A 24,456-nucleotide genomic window follows, 5' to 3' on the forward strand; every position below is an offset into this window, starting at 1 on the left:
AACCATTCTTAAAAAAGGATGTGACCGCCCAGCTGGCATGGCGCAGTGGTTGAGCATCGACCTATGAACCAGGAGGTCATGGTTCAATTCCTGGTCAGGGCACAAGCCCAAGTTTTGGGCTCGATTCCCCAGTGTGGGGTGTGCAGGTGGCAGTCGATAGAAGATTCCCTCTCATTATTGATGTTTCTATCTCTCTCTCTCCCTTCCTTTCTGAAATCAATACAAATATATTTTTTTTAAAAAAAGGATGCAACCAAGGCCAAAGCCCAGAGGAGTCCTAAGCCATCAAGCCGGTCTTTTCAAGCTAGAAAGGCCATTAGAATCTAGTTAGTTTAACAGAGCAGTACAAAGTGAGGATTTTAGAGTGAGATGACCCCGGTCCTAATTCTAGCTCTACTAATTAGACTAGCTGTGTAATCTATGGCAAGTTATCTCCCTAAGCCTCAGTTTCCTTGTCTTTAAATGGAAATAGTTACACCTATCTACCTCATAAAGTCTTATGAAGATCATACAAGATAACTTTTAAAGCTTGGCACATACTATGTGTTTTTTACATGATACATAGGTAACAACTTAGTTGATTATCATTATTTAATACATCTTCCTCATTTTACAAATGGTGAGGAAACTGAGGACCCAGACGGAGGAAGTGACTTATGCAGTCACTCAGCTAGTAAGCACAATGAGGCCAGAACCTAGACTTCTTCAGTAGACTAAGGGGCTTTTCTGTGCTCAAAAAGGTACAGGCCCGTAAGAAAATCTCAATCAATAAGTAATTGTTGATAACACTAGTAGCACAGTTCCCCTCTCTGCACAGCTTTTGAGTCTTTGATGGTAGAGAGGGGCTGCTCAGTACTTTCATATCGACTTCCTTTGTTTAGAGTCTAAACACAGTCGTTGAACCCACGACTCTGATGTATCGAGATGATGCTCTAATCAACTGAGCTACCCAGCCAGGGCCTTCTTTCAGTTTTATATCTCTATCTGGCACAGTCCCCAACACATAAAGCTTAATAGATTGGTTTTTGTTTGTTTGTTTGATATTTTTATTGATTTTAGAGAGAGAGGAAGGGAGAAGGAAAAAGAGAGAGAAATACCGACGAGAGAGAAACATCACTTGGCTGCCTCCTGCACAGCCCCTACGGGGAATAGAGCCCACAACCCGGGCATGTGCCCTGACCAGGAATCAAACCAGCCACCTCTTGGTACATGGGTCAATGCTCAACCACTGAGCCACACCAACCAGGCAGATTGTTTTTTAATAATGAAAGTATGGCTCAGATTTCCACATATGGAGACTGGGAGTTCAGGAAAGTGGACATTTCAAGTAGACATCATGGTCTAAAGCCAATTGATGTTTCTCTCTCATCGGTATTTCTCTCTCTTTTTCCTTCTCCCTTCCTCTCTCTCTCTCTAAAACAAACAAACAAAAAATTTTTTTGACGGAAAATCATTCTTAAAGGAGAATGTAGGCTATTGGAAAGAAAAAGATGTAAAAGGTATAAACAACTGGATTGCGTGGGTTTGTAAAGAGAAGCAGAGAGGAAGGAATTTGTAAGTCTTTCAAGGCCTTTCATGATGGCTCCCTTGAAATCTGCACTGATGTGCTACTCCCTTCCAGATAGAATTATTTTTGTAATTTTCCATCCTTTGTTAATACCTCTACAAACTCACCACATTCTCACCTACTATCATTTCTCACTAGACTGTAAATTATATGAGGACAACAACCATACATTTTGTTTATGTGTGTACCTCCCAGAATGGCTACCAGAGTGCTTTAAGCCTACCGGGCATAACAATGTTGACTAGATTCAACAGGATATGGAAAAAAAAACAAAACCCTCATCCACTTTGGTGCAGTGTATTTTTACACCTAGCATATATTCCCTACGCATGACCTGAAATGCTTGGTGTGGGGAGTGCCTTGGAGAGAAGAAGGTAGAGCCTTGAGGAGGAAAAAGAACAAGGAGAGATTGGCACTTTAGGAACTTAGAACTAAAACCCCGCTCTCCAGGATTTGCTGTAAATGTTTAATCACTCTCAATTAAACAGCTTCTATATGTGGCCATCCGTGCAGACTTTTGTCAGCAGACAGACGTTTGAATTTCCACTCTAATGCTGATTTGTTATTTGACTTTAGTCAAATTGGTGCACCAACCTCAGCCTCGGTTTCTTCATCTGTAAAAAGGGGACAACAACTGTACGCTCACAGGGATGGAGGACCAACGGGCTAATGTATGTAAAGCCCCTAGCATAGTCGCTGCATAACAAAAGGCTCCTCTCCACTAAGCCAGTGGGGCAGGATTTGTGCCAACCAGACGGTGCAAACGGGAAAACAAACAAAAACATGAAAGTGGATCAGACAGCACAGCACAATTAGGAAACCCTCAGAGGAAATAGCCTAGCAGGGCCACTCCATCGCCCTGGGGAGTAAATCTCTTGCAGCCGGTTGTCCAGTCCCGGCCCCGGAACACTCACCGTCACCCCGTATCTGAGCGCCAGTCCAGCCAGCGTGTCTCCGGGCGCCAGCTGATGCTCCAGGCGTCTCTCCCGCACCGGGGAGCAGGCGGACTGCACCAGGCTTCCGTAAGAACGAGCCCGGCTCCCCTGAAGCAGCCCTGACCCCCCGAGGGGGCCCTGTCGAGAGGGAGACGCCATCTCCTCACCCTGCCGGCACCTGGGGTTGCAAATGCGGGGCGCCCGGCTAAGTGACCGAGAGTGACAGGCCCGGGGACTGGGAACGGGTGGCCAGGAGATTCCTTTCCCTTTCCGTCTTTTCTGCCGAGTCTCCCGTCTCCCTGACTACGCACCCGACTCCACTCTGGCTTATCCTCCTCCCTCCCGGCGCCTTTCCCACGAATCTGCACTCTGAGTATTCAGTCCCTGAGTCTCTCTCCTTAGACACCCCTCCGACTTTCGACCCTCTACAACTCGCGACGCTGACCCTTGACCTTTGAACCCTAGACACTTTCTTCACTGTTCGGTTCAGTTTGCCTCCAGGTCTAGCAGCCCGTTCTCCGGGGACCCCGTATACCCCGGCTGCGCCCTGTCTCTAGGTCGGTCCGCTAAGGTGGGGAACAAATCAGGTCCCCCCAGGTGGGCTGTCGCCGCCGACAAAGCGCGTGATGATTGGGAGAGTTTGAAGTACACTTTCCACTCAGAGATCCCCAAAGGCCCACTCCGCATCAGATGAGTCCCCCCCCCTCAAATTCGGGCTCCACATCTATCTCTCCAAATGCCTCGAATATGAAAAGATGCAAGGGCCCCGAACCAGCCGGAAGGCAAGTTCTTTGAAAAAAGACTTCATTTCCCGAAAGGCTCCGCGTCTGCGGGGTCGCAGGGGACCATAGGAAATGCAGTCCCCCTCGGTGAGCTGGAGGCGGACTTTAGGGATCGCGCAGTGCATGCCGGGAAGCCGTCCCCGGAAGTAAGGAGGCCAAACGGGAAGAGACCAGCCGGAAAGGAGACGCCCCACTCTTGCTACGGTGGCCTGAAAGGAGTGGCGAAGTCTGTGCAATAGAATTTATTATTTCTGGGACTCACCGTTGTGATGTCTTTCAAGAGAGAGGGGGACGACTGGAGTCAACTCAATGTGCTCAAAGTAAGTGCAGAGGGGAGCGTGGAGAGCTGCTTCCGCTGCCCTCTGAAGGCCGCGGAGGAGTTGTTTTGTTGCTCTGGCAACAGATGGGGGTTGAAAGTTGGGGGGGCGGGGAGTCAGGGTGACTAGTCTTGGGTTACTAGTCCTGGGTTGTGGCCCCTTCTTCGCTCTGTGATCTCTCCATGGTCTTTAGTCCGTCTGAGCCCCTGTCCCTGTCATCTCCCTGCCCCGCCCCCCTCCTCCTACTCCGCTGATGTTTCCGGACTTCTTTCCCTTCTCTTTGCAGAAGCGAAGAGTTGGGGACCTGCTGGCCAGTTATATACCAGAGGACGAGGCGCTGATGCTACGGGATGGACGGTGAGGGCGGGCGAGAGGAGATCAAGCCTGCGGGTTCTGCGATTAGAGGCTCAATACATTTTTGTTACTGAGGAGAGCGGGAGTATGTAGGGTTTTTGGTGGGGAGGGGGCAGGGGTGTGGGTGGTGGAGATTAGGATGGTTGGGATTGGGCTTGGGAAAGGCCTGCTAGGACAGGGTGGGACCGCCGGCAGAGACCCACTCCCCAAGGACTCTCTATCTTCTCTCTCCTCTCCAGCTTTGCTTGTGCCATATGTCCCCACCGACCTGTACTGGACACCCTGGCCATGCTGACTGCCCACCGTGCAGGCAAGAAACATCTATCCAGTAAGTGTGTTGGAAGACAGGGGATAGAGAATAAACCCTGAAGCCCTGGCCGGTGGCTCTGTTGGTTGGAGTGTCCCCCGTAAACCAAAAGGTTCTGGGTTCCATTCCCCCTCATACCTAGTAGGTTTCAGGTTTTTTTGTTTTTGTTTTTGTTTTTTTTTAAATATATTTCTTTATTGATTTCAGAGAGGAAGAGAGAAGGAGAGAGAGATAGAAACATCAATGATGAGAGAGAATCATTGATCGGCTGCCTCCTGCACATCCCTCACTGGGGATTAAGCCACAACTCGGGCATGTGCCCTTGGCTGGAATCGAAGCTGGGACCCTTCAGTCCGCAGGCTGACGCTCTATCCACTGAGCCAAGCCGGCTAGGGCAGGTTTCAGGTTTGATCCCAGTGTGAGTTTGTGAGGCAACTGATAGGTGTTTCTCTCTCACACCAATGTTTTTGTTTTGTTTTTTTCCTCTCTTTCTCCCTTCCTCTCTCTCTTTGTCTCTCTCTCTGTCTCTCTCTCTTTTCTAAAGGAAGATCAGATCCTCCAGTGAAGATTAAAATACATATGTGTGTGTATGTGTGTGTGTATTTAAAAGTTGCCAAAACCGGTTTGACTTAGTGGATAGAGCGTCGGCCTGCGGACTGAAAGGTCCCAGGTTCGATTCTGGTCAAGGGCAGGTACCTTGGCTGCGAGCACATCTCCAGTAGGAGATGTGCAGGAGGCAGCTGATCGATGATTCTCTCTCATCGATGTTTCTAACTCTCTATCTCTCTCCCTTCCTCTCTGTAAAAAATCAATCAAATATATTTTTTTAAAAAAAATATTACATATGTCCAGACCTTTTCCCAAGCTGCCCCTGCTTTTAATTTTCTTGCTTTTCTCCTCAGGCCTGCAGCTTTTCTATGGCAAGAAGCAATCAGGAAAAGGAACAGAACAGAATCCAAAACAGCAGAATGAATTGGAGAAGGAAGAGACCAAAGGAGAGGTAATCAAGAGATGCAAGTGTGTGTTCCAGGGAGCACCATACTGCATACCTTAGGTGTGAAGGGCTTTGGCTTCTAGAAAGAAGCTCTGACTCTGTTTTCCATCTCCATACCAGGCTCCTCTGTTAACCCAGACTCGACTTATCACCCAGAATGCTCTGCACAGAGCTCCTCACTATAACAGTTGCTGTCGCCGAAAGCACAGGTCTGTGGGGCAGGAAAGTCGGATAGGGAGGGATAAAAGGAGATAGATGGTCATTTTAAAATATTTTTATCACCATTTATCTCCATATACTCTCTTCCACCTCCACCTACTCTCCTCCCCCTGCTATCACCACACTGTTGTCCATGTCAATGAATTCTCTTTTTTTCTTTTGTGCTCAGTCACCCTCCCTGCACCACCACAGCCCACCACCCCTCAAACCCCCATAGATGGTTCTTAAGTGATTGTTTTCCAAATTGTACTCTCAGGAACACTAGCATTCAGGAGATGTTAACTGGTATTTCAGGAAAAAGAATTTTGTAATTTACAAAAAAGTTTGGGAAATCACACTTTGTCGAATTACAAAGTAGGATACTTTTTTAAAAAATTAAATCTTTATTGTTGAAAATATTACATATGTCCCCTTTTCCACCCCATTGACTCCTTCTAGCCCACCTCCACCCCCTGCCCCAGGCCTTCACTACCCTATTGTCTGTGTCCATGGGTTATGCATATATGTATACAAGTTCTTTGGTTGATCTCTTCCCATCCCAAAGTAGGATACTTTTGAAGAATAGTAACATTCGTATATTTTAAGGATTCTACAAAGTGTTAAGATAAAAAACTTAAATATTTTTAATCTAGACTTTCCTAAATTAATTTGATTGCAAAAGTCTTTTTTTAAAAAAATATGTTTTATTGATTTTTTTTACAGAGAGGAAGGCAGAAGGAGAGGGATAGAGAGAAACATCGATGAGAGAGAAATGTCGATCAGCTGCCTCCTGCACATCCTCTATTGGAGATGTGCCCGCAACCAAGGTACATGCCCTTGACCGGAATCGAACCTGGTATCCTTCAGTCCACAGGCCAACATTCTATCCACTGAGCCAAACCGGTCAGGGCACAAAAGTCTTTCTATGAAGGACACATCAATATCTTTTTCTTTTTTTTTTCCAATCCTTACCAGAGGATATTTTTCCACTGATTTTTAGAAAGAGTGGAAGGGAGAGGGAGAGACACAGAGAAACATCAATGCAAGAAGGACACATCAACTGGTTGCCTCCCACATGTGCCCTGACCAGGGCCAGGGATGGAGCCTGTAACTGAGGTACATGCCCTTGACTGGAATGGAACCCGGGACCCTTTCCACGGGCCAGTGCTCTATCTACTGAGCATTGATGAACACAATTTAGGAAACACTGCTTCAAGGGGTTGGGAGTCACAGGAGACATGGCCCTTTCCTTGACTGCTTTGACAGATTTTGATTCTTCTCTACCCAGGCCAGAAGCTCCTCGTCCCTCTGCCTCGCCTTCCCCTCTGCTCCCCCCAGAGGTTGAACTCCAAAGTGGGAAGACCAGTAGGGACCCTGAGCCAGGGGCAGGCCCACAGGCTAAGGAGTCAGCAGCTGCCTCATCCCCTGCACCTCTGAGCCCCACGAGAAGACGAGCCCTGGATCATTACCTCACTCTTCGAAGGTGAGTATGCGGAATCACTCTTCCCATTTTCCTATGACCCTCCTCTTTTCAAACCTTCTGAATTGTTTTTCCTATCCCACTGACTTAATAAACCTTTCCTGACCAATTCTCTTTTCTCTGCTGTTTCTAGCTCTGGATGGATTCCAGATGGACGAGGTCGATGGGTAAAAGATGAGAATGTTGAGTTTGATTCCGATGAGGAGGAACCTCCTGATCTCCCCTTAGACTGATACTCTCTTTCCCCATTTAATTCACAAATAAACTATAGCAGGCGCTGGGAGCCTGACTTTCCTCACGTCTGGTTCCTTGTCCTGCTTCAGGATTTCAGAGGTGTTCGTTCTCAGCCCAGCCAATCCTTCCCTGCAATGTACACAGCTGCCCATACTTCTAACCCTTCCCCCACCTTCTACCAAAGTCATGCCAAGCGTCAGCTGCACGCAGCCCGGTGCCCTATTAATAAGTCTGTCAGAAGAGGTCTTTGCCCTTCATGTTGTCTGCCTTCTTTACTACCTCCACTCAAAATCCTTTCCTCCTTCAAATCACATGAGGGTTGTGGGTAGAAACTGGGGGGTGGGGGGGTCTGGCTAGGGAAATAGGGCTGAGGCTGGGTATCCTGTGAAAGTAGAAGAGACTAAAGGCATTAGCAGGCTGATGGGGAACACCAAGGGAGGGAGCTCCCCCACCTCTTCTAGTAACTTAACCTCCCTGCCTGTTGATCCCCAGAGTATAAATAATCCCCAGATGAACTGGCAGTAACCCTTGGGGGTTAGCGCCAAGATTTCCACCCCAAAGCCCAAGGAAGGAGGCAGGCAGAGTGGACAGAAGGACCTTTATTTACAGGAAAGGGGAACAGATGAGGATTTAGCATTCAGGGCTCCCAGTTGTTGATGGTAAAGGCAAAGGTAGTGTTATCTCTTTTTTTGCTGGCGACCTGTAAAGGAGGAAGAGTAAACATAAGTTTTGTTCCACCTCTTGCTTTCTGCAAAGGTGGTCTCCCTTCCAGCTCCTTGACCAGACTGTAAAGAGGTAATGTCTTAGGCCACCAAACATGCCCCTATCATCATCATCATATTAATAAAACAAAATAAGAAATGACAACAAAAATACTATGTTTCCACACAGGTATGTCTAGCTTCCTTTCTACTTCTCTACAGGTATATGTTTGGAGCAGGGGTACTTCCCTATCTACTTTCTGACCACTTATGCGGTTTGTACTTCACAGGTGAATATCACTTAGGGAGCACCCCGGGCTGTTAGTCACTAAGTCGGCTTTCAGGACTATCCACCAGCTTTTGTACCTATTGACCCTCCCCTCCAACACCATGTCTGTAGTTACTCACGTAGTTCGTTATTCCGAGTCACGGCCTGGGCTGCCCGAGCGCGTGGCCCTTGCTGTGTAAAGTGGTAGCCAAAGCGGACGATGGAGGGACACTGTTCGAGCACGGTGGCCATCTCCATCTCCACTGCATCACCAGGCCACTGGCGCTGGGGGAGGGAGAGATAAAAGTTGTCAGCACCCTCTCTGGGTTGTCCACTGTTGCAGATCACCCAACCTTTGGGAGGTCAAGGAGGCTTGTTTCTCCAGCGTGGGAGAGGTGCTGGTTTGGCTCCCTTCATAGAGACAATGAAGAGAAATCAAACAAGATCAGATGAGATCCTGACCCAGCGGCTGCCTCAGGGAGGAGACTTAGTGAGTATTAGCTGAATGCAAAGCCCAAGGGAAGGGAATGCTGACCTGGTTGTCTACACGGAGCTCAGTGAGCGTGGCATTTTCCCGAACTGCCTTCAGCACAGCCATGAGCCCTGTGCTGCTAATGAAGTTGGATTCAATGTTCAGGCTCTGGAGGCTACGATTCTCACGCAGCATGTCAGCCACCGCCTGGGTAGTAGGGACTTGGGTTAGGATTAGGGGACAGTTTCACAGATGACTGAGGAGAGAAAGAACAGGAGCGAGAGGGAAACACAGCTCTTTGAGACAAGTCCTTGAGGAGCTTTAGGTGGGGCCAGGGGGTGACAGAAGGAAGGGTAGGAAATAGGGGAAGCAGGGAGATCAAGTGTGCAGTGGAGTTGGGGTGGTAGAGAGGGTTTTGGCTCTTTAGGAAGATGATCTAAGGATTTCAGACTGTGGGGAGGGGGTGGGAGCTACCCTAAGAGAGCGTGATGGGAATAGCACCCCCAGCACAACCCTTTATGACAGCCTTGCCAGGAATGCATGCCAAGTTATGGGGAGAGGGCTAGGGATGTCAACCAGCCTCACATTGGCAATGGGGTCACCACTCCTCGTGGCCACCAGACTGAAGCTCCGGACATTGGTATTTGTCTTCATGGCCTCGCACAGCTCAGTTAGCATGGGTATCGGGATGTCCTGTCCGAGGGGAACAGGAGGAGATGGTGGGACTTCCCATGTCAGCAGTTACCCAGTTTTATTTGGAGGCTGGGATCAAATACCTTTATATTATTGAGGTTCACTTCCTCCAGGTCCTTGTCATTGCTTCGAACACTCTTCAATATCTCCTCGATATTTGTGGGATTTGGGGGCTCATCTGGCACTGGCTTATACTTGTCAGGCTGCACTACACCTGTGGGTGAAGGCAGGAAGGAAACCCTATATACCCCACAACCTTCTCCCTGTTGGTTCTCTCATCACTTGTGCACATGTCTTCTTCCCAATTCACCTGTTTCATCCTTTGCTACCTTTCCTCCGACTCTGGGACTGCCTGCCAAGAGCCCTGGGAGCCCTGCTCCCACACATACTCACTACTAATGCCTTCGGTGTTGCAGATTTCTCCACTACAGATGGCATCGTAGTATTGCTTGTTGCTCATCAGTGTGTACATGCCCAGAATTGCTGGAAAGAGTAAACGGGGGATAAGGAACAAGAAGGGATTTTTCCAAGCCACCCCTCTCATCTCATTCTGAATCTGTTGAATTTTTTAAGCCTGACCTCTTCCACTTTTCCAAAGAGGTTCCCCTTCCTTTGGCCCCAGGGGTCCCTTCCATAAATTGCTTGAGGCAGTAGTTTTTAAAATATTGAGACTGGGCTAAAGAAGGTCCCTAAGGAGCCACTAGAGGGTGAGGGAGTCTGTCAGACTTCTGCCTGTTTTCAGCCAGAATAGTTCCACTTTTATTTGCTTTATAATCCCTGTAAAATTGCCCTTGAGATGTTAACATATTAAATTTAAAAATGAATGAATTATGTAAACAAACAAGTAAAATTAAACACCACTACCTGAAGGTTTTTCAAACATCCGTGTCCTGGTTCAGGGCCTTCCCCACCAATCCCGTGCCACGAATAGAACCCCCTGCCTCTGATCTTCCCACTCTCCTCAACTTCCCACAGTTGCTTACCTGCAATATCACACATTTCAGCATCTGTGGCATTGGCCAGGGCCTCCTCCAGCTCAGGCTCCAGAGTGATCTGCTCCTGTGCTGGAATTTCCCTTTTGGGTTGAATATATGGTTTCCCTGATGGGAAGAGGAAGGATGGTTCATTAGAGGTCTAAGATCCAGGCCTCCAGCTTCCTTTTCTTCTCCAGGAGATTTCAGAATGTTGGGTCACTAGGGGACACTGGAAAGCCTGAATCCTCTTCAAGCTCGGGACTCCTGCGTCTTTTATAATAGCTGGAGCGTGCAAGCTGGCATGCAGGTATCAGGGCAGTAGATTCCCCAAGCAGCTAGGAGCTGGCAGGTGAGAGGGAAGCTGGAAGGGGACATGTGAGAGATAGCCATTTGGGTTCTGGGAGGCATGGATGTTAGGGTCTCCATACCCTTCTTCTCGCCTGTGAAGGGCACCAAGTCATCACGCTCTTTGACCTCTAGTGCCTGCTGCTCCAGGTACTGCAAAAGGGCGTCTCGGTCCAGTGGCCCTGTTGGGTTCTTCTTTGTCTGGTCACGTTGTCTTAGTCCAGCTGGCAGGAGCAGGTTCTTAGGGATGAGTTTTGGGGAGCAAGTCAGACTTCCCCTCTGACCTGGGGCACCTCCAGGACTCCCTAAAACATCTCCAGACACATTTTTCCTGGCCTTCCTGGGACTCCCCAAAGGTAGCCCTGGACTCAGCCACCCCGGGGCCCTGTGTAGCCTTCCCCAAATGCCTGGGGATCGCCCCTGGTTCCTTGTGCTAGAGCCTCTACCTCAGGGTCCATCTCCTGTAGCTCGCAGTCCAGCTGCTCTAGCTCCTCGGGGCTCAAGGTCTTTAGGATCTCATCTTCATCGATGTCTCTGTATTTCTCCAATTCCTTCAGATACGATGACATGATGGCCCCCACCCCCTCCCACAGTGTGGCACTCACAGAGCCTGGGGAACATGAGGAAAGTGGTTGGACAGTGGAAAGACCCACGTGGACAAACACAGTAGGGACACAAAGATCAGCTAGGGAGCAAAACAATGAACTGGATGCCTTAAGCTTAGAAATCTAGTTGAGCATGGGAAGATGGAAGGTTAGGTTTAGTTAGAACCAGAGCCTTCTTGCTGCTTCCTCAGCTTCCAGCCACTCTGGATGAGGATCCAGGCATCCAGGCTGATTTGTCTTCAAAATATGATGGAAAATCCTGGCAGCACCCCCCCCCCCCCCTATTGGGCCTCTTGACCTACTACAGCTGCTCAACAGTTGGCTCCAGGCCCAGTTCCTATTGAAAGGAGTTGGGGGGCAGAAAGCTTCAGGGATATTCCTCCTCTCCTCCCTTAATGCTGTCTTTTTCCTAAACTGGTTTAAGAAAGCAAGGTTTTTGCGGGGAACAGTTCTCTTACCCCACCCTCATTTCTTCTTTTATTGTAAGGGATCAAGATTTCAGTTTGATAAGTTCTAAATCCTAAGGGAAAGCAAGGGTGCAGAGAAGCTGGGGGAGCAGGAGTGCGTGGTTCCAGGTTGGGGGAAGGGTGGTATGGCCGCGGAGGAGGGGCTGAGTCCCCATAATTTGTCCCTGGCTTTGGACAGGAAGGTGACACCAGACCAGTGGGTGGGAAATGCTTCCTAAATGGGAGTTTCTTTAAAAACAGCAGAAGGGTTAAACTTGCACAATCTTTTCAATATAAAAAATACACACAAGCTACACATACACACCATGCTTAATATGAAAGAGCCAGAAAGTGTGATACTTACATTGACAATGTAAACTACACAGTTAAGGAACATGACGGACAGTGGCAGAAACATACACTGAGTGACAGAGACAGAGATACACTTTGTATTATTCCTAATAGGAGCCACTCTTCCCATCTCCCACCAGGCTCTGATCCATAAGCCCCCTGCCTTCCCCACCTACCAGTCCTGAAGGCCACTTCCCTCACCTCCCCTTCTGTCCGTCAGTCTGCGTGCTACTGGAGCACTGTCCCTGCGGCAGGAGGAGTCCAGGAGTCCAGTGCCCGGGTGCCGGGGGAAAGGGTGGGGGAACAGTGAGCTCAGCATTTTATTATTTTAGCTCTGGCCAGGTGGGGGGTAGGGGGAGATCACATATACACAGCCCCCATACTCTGCCCAGCCCTGAGAGCCTCTAGTGGCCATTCACAGCCATGACACTTACTCTTTCTCTCCTCATACAAGCCTAGGTCCTAGAAACTGGAGTTCTAAGAGAGTCAGATAGTTCCTACTTATTTGGTGCCTGCAATATTCAAAGCAGTGACTATAAGGTGATAAAAAAGTGAGTATAAGGATTTTGTTTTGGTGTCTAATTTTTAAAAAATTTTTAAATTGATTTCAGAGAGGGATAGAAACATCAATGAGAGAGAATCATTGACTGCCTCCTGCCCGCCCCCTACTAGGGGGGATCGAGCCCGCAACCCGGGCATGTGCCCTTGGCCAAAATCGAACCTGGGACCCTTCAGTCCACAGGCCAACGCTCTATCCACTGAGCCAAACCAGCTAGGGCTTGGTGTCTAATTTTAAGATGTTTATAATCTAGTTGGAGGAATGAATACAATTTAAAAAGGGCAGTTCCCTGGCTGGGTAGCTTAGGTGGTTAGAACGTTGTCCTGGTACACCAAGGTTGTAGGCTCGATCCCAAGAATCAACCAAAGTTCCACTATTGAAAAGTAAACAAAAAAGTAAAATAAATACAAACAAATTTATCAGAAAAAAAGAATCAACAAATGCATAAATAAGTGGAACAAATTAAAACAAACACACAAGGCAGCTCATTGCCCTGGCCAGTGTGGCTCAGTTGGTTGGTCATCATCCCGTGCACTGAGGGGTTGCCAGTTAGATTCTTGGTCAGGGCACATGTCAGGGTTTCAGGCTCAATCCCCAGTAGGGGATGTGCTGGAGGCAGCTGATTGATGTCCTGGTCTCACATCGATGTTTCTCTCTCTCTCTTTACCTTCCCGCCCCCCTCTAAAAATCCTATATAATAAAAGCCTAATATGCAAATAGCCTGAACTGCTGAATGACCAGTCAGTATGATGCACACTGACCACCAGGGTCAGATGCTCAATGAAGGAGCTGCCCTCAGTCTGCAGGTCAGCCAAGGCAGGTGCCTGCTGGGAGGGGGCCCGATTGCCCCACAGAGGGAGGTGACTGGTGGTGGTGGTGGGGCCATGAGCGGGTGGCACCAGGCCAGCCAAGGCGGGTGCCAGTGGAGGCCCCCTGATTGTCCTGCCGGTCACCCGACAGATTGGTCTTGATGGCCGGCCAGGCCTAGGGACCCTACCCGTGCACGAATTTCATGCACCAGACCTCTAATCAATAATAGGGCAGCTCATAATAAATGCTGTTAAACAAATATAAAGACCCATATATACTCAGACATTCACAAATATATCTTGCTCCCAACCTTAGATTAGACATCAGACAAAGGGATCTTTCTATTTTATTAGATTAAAAAAACAAACACAAAACCAGTAGGAATTAGGGGGAAAAATGGTGAGTGATATAGAAAAGGGCTGGGCAAAGATTAGAGATGATAAAGAGAGAAATGGAGAAAAGGGGGGAACACTGAGAGCCCAAGTCAGGGCCAGAAAGAGGTGTTCAAGGACTAAACATCTCTTCATTTGATGACGATTTTCTGGCGCAAGGCTCGAGGCCCAGAGCCAGGAAGGGGCTCAGGAGGTAGAGGACCAGGGCCCAGGGCTGAGGCAGTTGGTGGCAGTCCGTGGGCAGTGATGTACTTCTTGTAGGCCTCACGGATAATCTTGAAGGCTCGTGCAGTGGCGTAGGGTATGTCTGTAACAGGGTCCCGGTATAGGGCTGGGCGATGGGTCACTGGGCATACTTCCCGAACTGGCACCTTTGGGGGCCGCACTTGGGGAAACCATTCCTCAAATGTTGCATCATCACTAAAAGTAATGAAGGTACGTGAGCAGCGAGGAGGAGGGACGACAGTTCTAGTTGTGGTTCCAGTCCCGGTTCCAGTCCCAGTTCCAGTCCCGGTTCCAGTCTCGGTTCCAGTCCCAGTTCCAGTCTCGGTTCCAGTCCCGGCCTGGGGAGTCAATGCAGAAGCCGTGGGAGCAGGATCAAGTCTGAGGGAAAAGACAGATAAATACAAAGAGCTGAAGGAGAAGACAACAGATAAAGAGATCAGAGAGCTGAGGAAAGAGGAGGAGGAGGCAGAGTGATGGCCACATTCTGAGAATCTATTAAGTGGCAGATGGGAAAAGAAAGCTGGCAGGATGGAAAAACAGAAAAGAGGAAGAAAAGAGAGGCTAAAGGGAAAGAAATAGGAGCAGAAGGGAAGAGGAATCTGAAAGCTACCCAAGCGTCAGTGAGAGCTGTGGAGGAAAGTAAGCGAAACGGGCCTGAGAGAATACAGTTAAAAGAAGGGAGAAACAGCTCTTTCTTTCCCCCGAGACACTCACCCTTCCACGTCCACATTCTCTTCCTTAGGGCCTGGCTCCCCCAGCAGCGGCACTGTCACTGAATGATAGGTGATCACAGGCCCAGGGCACTTCCGCTTCTTATGAACCTGTTTCTTTTTGTCAGCCTCAAGTCGCTCATACGTTTCTTCAGGGTCCAAAAAGGAATGAGAAGATGGTCAGTTCCCCCTCTTCCCACGCCCCCGTTCTGCCCTACAAGCTCTCAATTATCTTCGTGGCTGTCCAGTCACTGCCTAACAGGCAATTATGAAGGTCCTCTAAGCCCTCTAGCATCTCTCATCTTACAAGTTTTCTGTTTGCCCCTCGTGACATCCTCTTTACTCACCATTTCTCAAGTCCACTCGGCTCCTCACCCACTCAGAACTGTAGGACTTCAGAGTCGGAAGGAACCCCTTGAGGAGCCTGCTCAATCCCCCAAATACTCCCCACATTTGCCCTGTCCACTTGCAGCCCTCTGGCAGAGGCGGCTCATCCTCTCATCCCACGCAGTACACCCGACTGAGCCTCACTGCAGCTTTCAGGTCACTATTCCTCTGCCCACCTGCCCACTTGCTTTTCTTCTGAGACCTCTGCCCACAATCTAGCTTATCTTCTCTCCTTCGTCACGGTCACTCCCTCACTTGAGGAAGATTTTGGCAATAATTTCTACTCTTCATCTCCATCCCAATTCCTATCATCTCAAGTCGCCTGGGTGACTTCAAGTGCACACAGATAGCCCCCTCAACACCCTATCTGCAGCTGCTTTACCACTTCTCTCAACCTTCCTGTCCATGCATGTTAGTTACTCCATCCCACTCTAGACTTTGTCACTGCCTGAAACTGCCCCCACTCTGAAATATTCAAAATCATATACATCCAGGTTCTGACCACAACATCCTGTCCTTCAGGTCTGTTTGCTCCACTACCTTGGAGATATCTCCGTTCTACTTCTTCAGTACCTGTCATACATGGATATCTCCTCATTCTATCAGCTCCTTTCAGCCTTCACTTTCCTTAAATCGAGCTCAGGTTCCTCAATCTGTCCTTTCAGTCATTCTCTTGTCAACTGAGATTTTTAAAATTTTCTTACTTTAAAGCAATTTATCTCATAAACTGACTGATTCTACTGAATTTCTAATTCTCCTGATTATTAAACTAGTTATTACAGCCCTATTTTGTGAACAAGGAAAGCAAGACTCAAATAGATGAATTTGCTTATAGACTTATACAAGTGAACAGCAGAACTAAGTTTTGCACTCTGTCCTATACAACTGTTACTTTACACCAAAGTACTTCAATAATACTTGCTCCTCGGAGCTTTCATAATGCCTAGTTCTTTGCTCCTAATCATTTACTATCCCCATTTTTTCCTTCAGATTCCCTTGTTCCAAACCTCCATCTTTCCAGTTCTTTGGGTCCTCCAGGTCTTAGCTTTTCCCATGCTCCTCAGCCCTTTTACCCACTGTTCTCAAAACCACACACTGACCCAGTGAACGTAAGTTGAGCTCTTCTGTGATCTTGGCCTCCCTGAGCAGCTCCTCCTGGGTCAGTGGCCGCTCACAGTGGGGTCCCTTTCGCCGCCGTGACTGGCCCTGCCTTTCCTGTACCCGCAGGAATGTTTGTCGTGTATGTTCAGCTGTAGATTGACGCATGGACTTCCGACCTGGGAAGGAAGTCAGAGAGAAATCTTTAAATTCATGTCCACCTCCTTTATTATTTGTTTTAATTTAAAAAAATTTTATTTGAAAATAATTTCAAACTTACAAAAAAAGTTGCAGGAATAGTACAAAGAACACCCATGTATCCTTTTCTCAGATCACCTACTATTAACATCTTGCCCATTTGCATTCTGTATGTGTGCTTATATTTTATTATTTCTGAATAACCAGATTGAAGTTGCACACATCATGGCTCTCCATGCCTAAATACTTCAGTGTATATTTCCTAAGAGTAAGGACTTTCCTTACATAACCATAGTACAGTTATCAACTCCAGTAAATTTGACACCGATTCAATACTTTTATCAGTATATTTCAGTTTTGTCAATTGACCCAAACATCCTCACTCACTGTCAGAGCCATCATCCTGTAGTTCTAGTGGTAGCAGTGTCTTCTCTTCTCGGGTCTTCTGAGAGCTACCAGCTGGGGTACTGACCTTTCGAGGCCTCAAGCTCTTGAGAGGTTCCTGGGGACAGATTGGAATCAGACACCAAGGAACAGAGAGATAAGGAGAAAGATGAGAATCATATGAGAAAACTAGCACTGCAGGAAACGGGGCTGGAATGAGGAGTACAGGGACCTGATGAAGGGAGAATAGGAATTAAGGAAGTCCAAGAAAACCAGGACTTCCCCTGCACCTTATAGGCTTTGGTGACTATTCGGCGCTTCCTTCTGGGCTCTTCTGCTTCTCCATCACTGGATGGTTCATCTCCTTCGTCAATGTCAAAGTCAGAGTCCACTTCATCCTCTGTGTCTGACTGGTCCCCTTGATACTCATCATCACCCGATTCCTGAGGACATAGGGAGATGAGGTTCTTGCTGGCAAGAGAGTCATTAATGCCCCTCCAGGAAGAACAGAACCTCTTTGCTTTTTTGGTAAAAGTTGCCCTCTTCTCCTTCCCTACCTAGGCATTCACTCTTCTCAGGCAAGAAACCTTCCTAGCTTATGGCCCTTAGCTCCAGCACCACCCGTTCCAACATTAATTGACTGCTCTTTACCTGTAGCACACCACGTTGAGTCCTGGAGTATAAAAGGATGTGTTTTGGTCCCTACCTTCAGAGGCCTTACAGTCTAGTAGAGGACAGGACATAATTATAAAAGGAAGTTATAATACGAGGCAACATATAAAGTACCAGATGGTAATAAAATGTTACAGGTGTTCAGAGGCAGCAACACGTGTTATGGACTGGTGGCCTGGTAAGGTTTAAATGTCTGTCTTTACTCCTTTAGTCTTTTAGATCAGGGGTTGGCAAACTTTTCCTGTAAAGGACCAGATGAGAACAGGTAATGTGTCAGATTTATCCAGTGATTTGTAGTCTGCAGAATCCTGCTTTAGACTGTAAAGAATGAAGAGAACTTGAGCCACGATTTAAAATACTGATAGCGCCGAAACTGGTTTGGCTCCGTGGATAGAGTAAAAATGTTATAAAAATAAAATACCGATAGCATTGCCTGGCTAGTGTGGCTCAGTGGGTGAGCATCAACCCATGAACAAGGAGGTCACAGTTTGATTCCTCGTCAGGGCACATGCCCAAGTAGCAGGAGGCATCAATGACTCTCTCTCATCACTGATATTTCTCTCTCTCTCTCTCTCTGTCTCACTTCCTCTCTGAAATCAATAAAAATATATAAAAATATATTTTAAAAATCTCTATATACAAAAGGCTAATATGCAAAGTGTCCCCTTGGGAGTTCCACCTGGAGGTCAATCATTTGCTATGATGTGCGCTGACCACCAGGGGATGACGCAGAACAAAGGAAGGCCCCACTGGCAGCTGCAAGGTCCCAAATGGCCCTGATCGCTGGCCAGGCCTAGGGACCCTACCCGTGCATGAATTTCATGCACTGGGTCTCTAGTAAATAAATAAAATAAAATAAAATACTGGTAGTATCCATACAGCCAAGAGGAAAGAGGGAATAGTGGGTAGATAAACTAGCAGGAACAAAATAGGACTGTGTATAGCAGCGGTTGCCAACCAGTGGTACGCGGACGAGGTCTGAAAGGTTGGCGACCGCTGGTGCATAACATATTTATGGAATAAGGATCTAAACCTAAGTAAAACAGAAGCTTTATCTGTGGCAAGAAGTCTTAGCTGACTGCCTTTGGCTCCAGCACAGCCTCCTTTCAACATCAATTGAGACTGTAAGATTTGAAAAGATTATACTCAGTCTATAGAGAAATTTAAATGTCAGCAATAAGCAACAAGACCAGCCACAGCTGACCTCAGGCCCAGCTGCACTGGATGATGACCCCCAGCCCTGGTGCCGGCCAATCAATCAGTGGAGACCCTGAAAGGACACACCCGGAAAGCTGCTGAATATTCTATTGGTGTCTTCTCCCGGGACCTCCCAGGAACTCCACCTGAAAGCCTGCAGGACGCAGGACGCAGGACCCAGGCACTTTCCTCTCCAGAGCACACCCTGCCTTTCCCCTCCCCCACCCTTCCGTCAGTGTTACCATTAGCCTCCTCACTCCCAAGCTCCAAGGGCCTTTCCTGTACCTCCATAACCTGTTTCCTAAGCCTAATTCTTTTAGGAACTGCTTCTACCGCTGTGGTTTTCCAAATGTTCTCTTATAAAATAAATAATAAATGTCAGTTAATAAAGTTATGGCTTTAATGTGCAGGTCAGTGCTCTCAGTCCTCTCCTCACTTGTCCCAGCATTGACAATCATTATTGAAGTTACTGAGAAATGTCTCATTCCTCAGGTGTGTGCGGATAGAAAACCAGCTGGATATTACTATGTATTGCAGGGAGCCATTGAAGATTTGATGGGAGAGGATTTGTGTGCAAGGGGTATCATAGAACGCTCTGGAGGAGATTAGATGGGCTGGAGTAGAGAACATGGAGTTCAGCCTAAACCTGAGGTGATGCAGATTAGGCCTAGGCTGGCAGCCACATTGGAAAAGAAAAGGAAAAAAACACTGGAGGCAAAGGAGTTGACTGGGTGGGCACTGAACCTCAAACACGTGGCTCTTTCTTCAATCAGTGATGCAGGCTGACAAAGTAAGCAAATAACAGAGACAGTTGGCACTCCAAGCCTGCCAGAGTTCTGTCTTGCACTAATGACCATCATTTCCTCCCAGATGATGTTTGTGAAAGACAGCCCGGGAACACATGAATCCCCTCGGCTCTAACCTGGTATTAAGTCATATCACCAGAGGGTTGCAGTTCTACTGCACATTAGGTTAGTGCCCAGTCAAAGTGCTTTCAGCCTTGGCTGGTGTGGCTCAGTTAGAGCGTTCTCCGGAGCATCGAGGGGTCCCAGGTTTGATTCCCAGTTAGGGCACATATCCAGGTTGCAGGATCGATCCCTGGTCAGGTGCGTATGGAAGGCAACTTATCAATGTTTTTCTCTCTTTCTCCCTCCCACTCTAGAATCAATGAAAAATATGTCCTCAGGTGGGGATAAGAAAAGAAAGTTACCAATTTATTACCATCCTTTGGCTTTTTTGTTGTTATTAATCCTCACCCGAAGATGTTTCTTACGTTGATTTTTAGAGAGGGCAAGGGAGCAAGATGAAGGGGGGAGAAACATCGATGTGAGAGACACACATCAATTGGTTACGTCCCACACAGCCCGACCTTCTATGTGCATGCATATGTTCTAACCACTGATCTACACCAGCCAGGGCCTTTTGGCTTTTATTGAGGGTCATTAATAGACATGACTAGATAAGAGAATGTTTTTACATCACATACCAAACTCCTGTTACTTTATGTATCTTCTATAAGGAGGAGATTCTCCCTAGGATTGAATGCTGACCAATTTTGTCTCTCAAAAAATTATATGCGTCCTAGCCGGCTTGGCTCAATGGATAGAGCGTTAGCCTGTGGACTGAAGGGTCCCAGGTTCGATTCCGGCCAAGGGCACATGCCTGGGTTGTGGGCTCGATCCCCAGTAGGGGGTGTGTGTGGGGGCAGCTGATCAATGATTCTCTCTCATCACTGATGTTTCTATCTCTCTCTCCTTCTCCCTTCCTCTCTGAAATCAATAAATAAATATATTTTTAAAAAATTATATGCTTCCTTCTTACTAAAAAAAGAAATTCAGAATTTCATTGCCAGAAAGCTCACAACTAAATTTAATATTTATTGCTATTACCATTTCAGCAGGGGCTCCTGGTACAATTACTTCTGATCTCTCTATTTTTACTGTTCTTACTTTGTGTTTATAATCATAAGCCTCCTTAAATCCTTTTTGGAAGCATGATAGGTACATATTAAATAACGACTCATAAAATGACAAGAATAGGATAATGGCTTTTGGAAGAGGGATGAGAAAGTTCTATTTTAAACTAGCTGGTTAGGGCTGTATAAGTAATGACTTCCAATCAGTCACCAAGTCCTGTGGATTCTACTGCCTTAATTTCTCTTGAACCTTCCTGTCCATGTTTCTCTACTCCCAATGCCCTCCTCAAAACATTCTCTTCATTACAGAGTGATCTTCCTCAAGTACAAATACGATCATCTTTCCAATCCTCTGGGTGAAGAGCAAAACTCCTTACCCCTATCATAGCTCACAAGGCCCAACATGTCTGGCCCATGCCTACCACCTCCATCCTTACCGATCTTTATCCTCCTTCAGGTCTGGAGAATGAGATGTGGAGATTGAGGACCAGGACCTCAGTGCCTTTACACATTCTGCCCTGCCCCCTCCATGGACTAACTTTTCTCCTACCCCCGTTCCCAGTCCTATTGCTCTTTATCCAGCCAAGGCCCATGTTTCATACTGTTTGTCCTCAGCTTAAACATCATCACCCCAGAGATACCCATCCTGACCAACCCTGGCTCCCATGTGCTACTATAGCACCCTGTGCTTACCACTTATTTTATTCCTTATCACACAATACTTTAACTGTTAATCCAGCTCGTTCCTCAATGGGATCTGAAATGTATAAGGAGGAAGCAGTGTATTTATTTTTTTAATTTTTACTTTTTTTAATCCTCACCTGAGAATATGTTTATTGATTTTAGAGAGAGAGGGAGGGAGAGAAGGAGAGAAAGAGAGAAACATTGATGTGAGAGAGGGATGGGGGTGGGTGCCTCCTGGGATGGAACCCCACAATCTTTTGGTGTGCAGGATGACGCTCCAACCAACCAAGCCACCCAGCCAGAGCAAAGCGGTACTTTTAATAGTGTTTTCCTAGAGCCTATCACAGTGCATGGCTTGCTCTAGGTGCTCCACATACTTAAAGAAGGGACAGAGTCAATCAATACAAATTTAACAAATGTCTACCCAATCAGACACTGAACTAGGTACTGTACACTGTTGAACAAAACAGACCATCTCTAACCTTGCAGAGCTTACAACCTAATACGAAAATATAAACAAGTAAGCAAACCAAATCTAATCACAGTGAAATGCTCTATGAAGGAAGTAAATGAGGGCACTTTTTAGGACAGTCAAGAAAGGGTTAACGCCGAAACCGGTTTGGCTCAGGGGATGGAGCGTCGGCCTGCGGACTGAAGGGTCCCAGGTTCGGTTCCGGTCGGGGGCATGTGCCTGGGTTGCGGGCACATCCCCAGTGGGAAATGTGCAGGAGGCGGCTGATAGATGTTTCTCTCAGATGTTTCTAACTCTCTCTCTCCCTTCCTCTCTGTGGAAAATCAATAAAATATATTTTTAAAAAAAGAAAAGAAAGGGTTATCTAAGGAGAAGTTTGCATTTTAAAGCTGAAAAGGAATAGGTTAAGCCCCTCTATTTTAGGGAGTGGGCCAACGAGTATATATTACGGGACTACGACGTGGGTGTTAGACGTTAGAAGTAAAATGCAACTAGACCTTCCGTAGGTTTCCGTCATACTCGGTGCCCCGAGGACTTCTCTATCCCCTCCCCGTCGGGCTCTCTCTTAGGGCTCCGGTCTATCTCCCCCCACCCAACCCCCGCCACTCTATTCCCCGCCCCCTTCTTTGTCCGAGGTTTCTCCCTTAGGACTCCCTCCCTCTTCCTGGGCCCAGGTCTTGCCTCCGTGAAACCCCCATAAGTCGTCTGGTAGAACTCATCTTCCTCCTCTGCCTCCAGAAGCCCGGAAAGCCGGTTTCCCGCGGTCTTCCGTGGGGCCCGGCCCCCAGCCAAACTCATACCGCCTACTGAGACCGCACCGCCAACAGCGGCCCCTCACCCGGCACGGGGAGCTCGGTGCCCGACACCACCGCCTGCGGACGGAAGCCGGTCATCGCCAGGCAGAAGCAGCAGAGCGTCGAGGGGCGCCTGGTCCCGCCCCGAGGCCGGCTTTGCTCTTCAGCCCCGCCCACTCCTGCCTGGCCCCGCCCCGAGGCCGGCTTTGCTCTTCAGCCCCGCCCACTCCGGCGCCCACACCAGCCTCAGGCTCCTAACTCGCGCACACCTGGGTTGTGGAACCACTCCACACGGTGACGCTGCTCTACTACCTTAAGTCCAGAATTTAGGACTCTACAAATTTTCGTTTAGAAGAGGCCAGCCTCCCTCTGCTCCAGTCCGTGTTTCACTCTGCTACCGATAGGAATCTTTCTAAAAACCCAGACTTTCCCCCTCTTCTGCTTAAAAATCTTTAATGGCTTCCTATCATCGGCGGGATAAAGTCCAAAATCCTTGAGGTAAAATAGTAGTGTTGGTTAAGGGCAGGCTTAGAGCCAGCTAGACCTGAGGTGGAGTTTGAGCTTAGAGATTCTAGCTGTGTGATTTTGGACAGGTTGCTTTACCTCTCTGAATCTGTTTTCTCTTCTGAAGGTTGTTGAGAAGATTAAGAGAGATAATCCTTATAAACTGCTTCACATTGTATTGAGAACACACATAGATATTTAGTAGGTGATTACTACTATTAACATGGCACTCAACAACCTTCATAGTTTAGCCTCTCCCTGCCTTTTGAGCCTCACCTATGCCACATCATTCTATTCCAGTATCACTTCCCTAACACCCACTTTTCTGTCATGCTTCCATGCTGTTCCTTCTCCCGAGAACCCCTTTCCTTTCTTAACTACCTGGCAAAATTATAACTCTATAGGACAATGAAGTCGTCCTGCACACCCATTCGGTTCTTCTTTTCATAGTCATGGAAATAACGCCTTCTTGATTCTTTAGAATAGTTCCAATCTGAAATAGTCTGTGGTATTGTCAAGCCTTTATGTTAATGTTTATTCCAATTAAAAAATATATTTTTATTGATTTTTAGAGAGAGAGGAAGGGAGAAGGAGAGAGAGAGAAAGAAACATCCATGTGAGAGTGGAAAATCAATCGGCCACCTCCTGCATGCCCCCATGGGGGATCAAGCCCAAAGTTGGGGTTATGCCCCTACCAGGAATTGAACTGGCAACCTTGCCATGCACAAACTACACCCAGCCAACTGGGCCACAGTGGCCAGCGCACTTCCCATTTTTTTTTTTTCAGAAAATGAATAAAACCATATGTCAAACCATAGCACTTGTACATACTCTATGATGGCACCTATTACATTTTATTCTAATGATTTATGTGTCTATCTTTCTCATTAGTCTGTGGTCTTTTTGAGGGCAGGAACTTTATCTGTGTATACCAATAACTCTCATAGTGTGTGGGACATTGTTGGGGCTAAATAATGTTAATTCAGTCAATGAATTAATGAAAGGCTAATTTAATGATTAGGTACCCATTCTCTTATTTTGCCTCTTTGTTGATCTTGGCAGCCCCTAGCCCCTCCATTCTGACCTTAGGAACTATTTTAAGACATGAAGTTCACTTTAGTAAGACTGTGTGTGTGTCCCTATTTTGAGATAACTGGATTGCCCCCCTTTTCCAAAGTCTATGTTGGTGAACTCCCTTTTCCATTTCCTTGGAGTCACCAAGCCAACATGTCCTGCTCTGCCCCTACTTCCACACCCTGTGACGTCATGAGGTTCTGCTATGCCAGGAATGTTACTGGGCAAGAGTGGCTCCATGACTCAGAGCACATCAGCAATTGAGTGGGAGTGGGAGCAGAGACAACGTTTAGGGGAAAAAGATGGGAGGCACCACCAGCCAAACTTTTAAAATTTTACCTTTATCCATTCATATACT

At 47.4% G+C, this 24,456-nt stretch overlaps 4 protein-coding genes across 8 annotated transcripts in view; 1 reads left to right on the plus strand and 3 right to left on the minus strand.

Annotated features, from left to right (window-relative positions):
- The window catches only part of LYSMD1 (LysM domain containing 1), a 9,633-nt gene extending 6,296 nt beyond the window's left edge, over positions 1 to 3,337 (minus strand). Inside the window, exon 1 of the mRNA XM_006755685.2 lies at positions 2,482 to 3,337. Coding sequence (XP_006755748.1) covers positions 2,482 to 2,661 — 180 coding nt within the window. The 5' untranslated portion in view covers positions 2,662 to 3,337. The remainder of the gene's footprint in view (positions 1 to 2,481) is intronic.
- Positions 3,338 to 3,445: 108 nt separating this feature from the next.
- SCNM1 (sodium channel modifier 1) lies at positions 3,446 to 7,232 on the plus strand. Its single transcript, XM_006755684.2, has 7 exons — positions 3,446 to 3,604; positions 3,888 to 3,958; positions 4,195 to 4,283; positions 5,165 to 5,262; positions 5,377 to 5,465; positions 6,743 to 6,937; positions 7,068 to 7,232. Exons 1-7 carry the CDS (start codon positions 3,554 to 3,556, stop codon positions 7,165 to 7,167), a joined length of 693 nt encoding a protein of 230 aa, XP_006755747.1. The 5' UTR covers positions 3,446 to 3,553; the 3' UTR covers positions 7,168 to 7,232.
- Positions 7,233 to 7,749: 517 nt separating this feature from the next.
- Positions 7,750 to 12,489, minus strand: TMOD4 (tropomodulin 4). 4 transcript variants are annotated; one of them, XM_015558754.1, is made up of 11 exons: positions 12,225 to 12,489; positions 12,037 to 12,093; positions 11,068 to 11,231; positions 10,705 to 10,861; positions 10,286 to 10,402; positions 9,696 to 9,785; positions 9,386 to 9,516; positions 9,195 to 9,302; positions 8,673 to 8,816; positions 8,278 to 8,422; positions 7,750 to 7,868 (listed from the first exon to the last, which is right to left on the minus strand). In XM_015558754.1, the coding sequence occupies exons 3-11, from the start codon at positions 11,188 to 11,190 to the stop codon at positions 7,846 to 7,848; spliced, it is 1,038 nt and encodes a 345-aa protein (XP_015414240.1). In that variant the 5' UTR covers positions 11,191 to 11,231; positions 12,037 to 12,093; positions 12,225 to 12,489; the 3' UTR covers positions 7,750 to 7,845. The 4 variants fall into 4 exon arrangements, with proteins under 4 accessions (XP_015414240.1, XP_015414238.1, XP_015414239.1 ...); XM_015558752.1 differs by having other exon boundaries at positions 12,200 to 12,489; XM_015558753.1 differs by having other exon boundaries at positions 12,037 to 12,117; positions 12,200 to 12,489.
- Positions 12,490 to 13,720: 1,231 nt separating this feature from the next.
- Positions 13,721 to 22,622, minus strand: VPS72 (vacuolar protein sorting 72 homolog (S. cerevisiae)). 2 transcript variants are annotated; one of them, XM_015558755.1, is made up of 7 exons: positions 22,408 to 22,622; positions 17,077 to 17,229; positions 16,790 to 16,904; positions 16,207 to 16,383; positions 14,724 to 14,868; positions 14,345 to 14,387; positions 13,721 to 14,284 (listed from the first exon to the last, which is right to left on the minus strand). In XM_015558755.1, the coding sequence occupies exons 1-7, from the start codon at positions 22,522 to 22,524 to the stop codon at positions 13,916 to 13,918; spliced, it is 1,119 nt and encodes a 372-aa protein (XP_015414241.1). In that variant the 5' UTR covers positions 22,525 to 22,622; the 3' UTR covers positions 13,721 to 13,915. The 2 variants fall into 2 exon arrangements, with proteins under 2 accessions (XP_015414241.1, XP_006755751.1); XM_006755688.2 differs by having other exon boundaries at positions 13,721 to 14,387; positions 22,408 to 22,621.
- Positions 22,623 to 24,456: the final 1,834 nt, after the last annotated feature.

The sequence above is a fragment of the Myotis davidii genome, unplaced genomic scaffold, assembly GCF_000327345.1.
Source record: "Myotis davidii unplaced genomic scaffold, ASM32734v1 scaffold653, whole genome shotgun sequence".
Classification (NCBI taxonomy): domain Eukaryota; kingdom Metazoa; phylum Chordata; class Mammalia; order Chiroptera; family Vespertilionidae; genus Myotis; species Myotis davidii.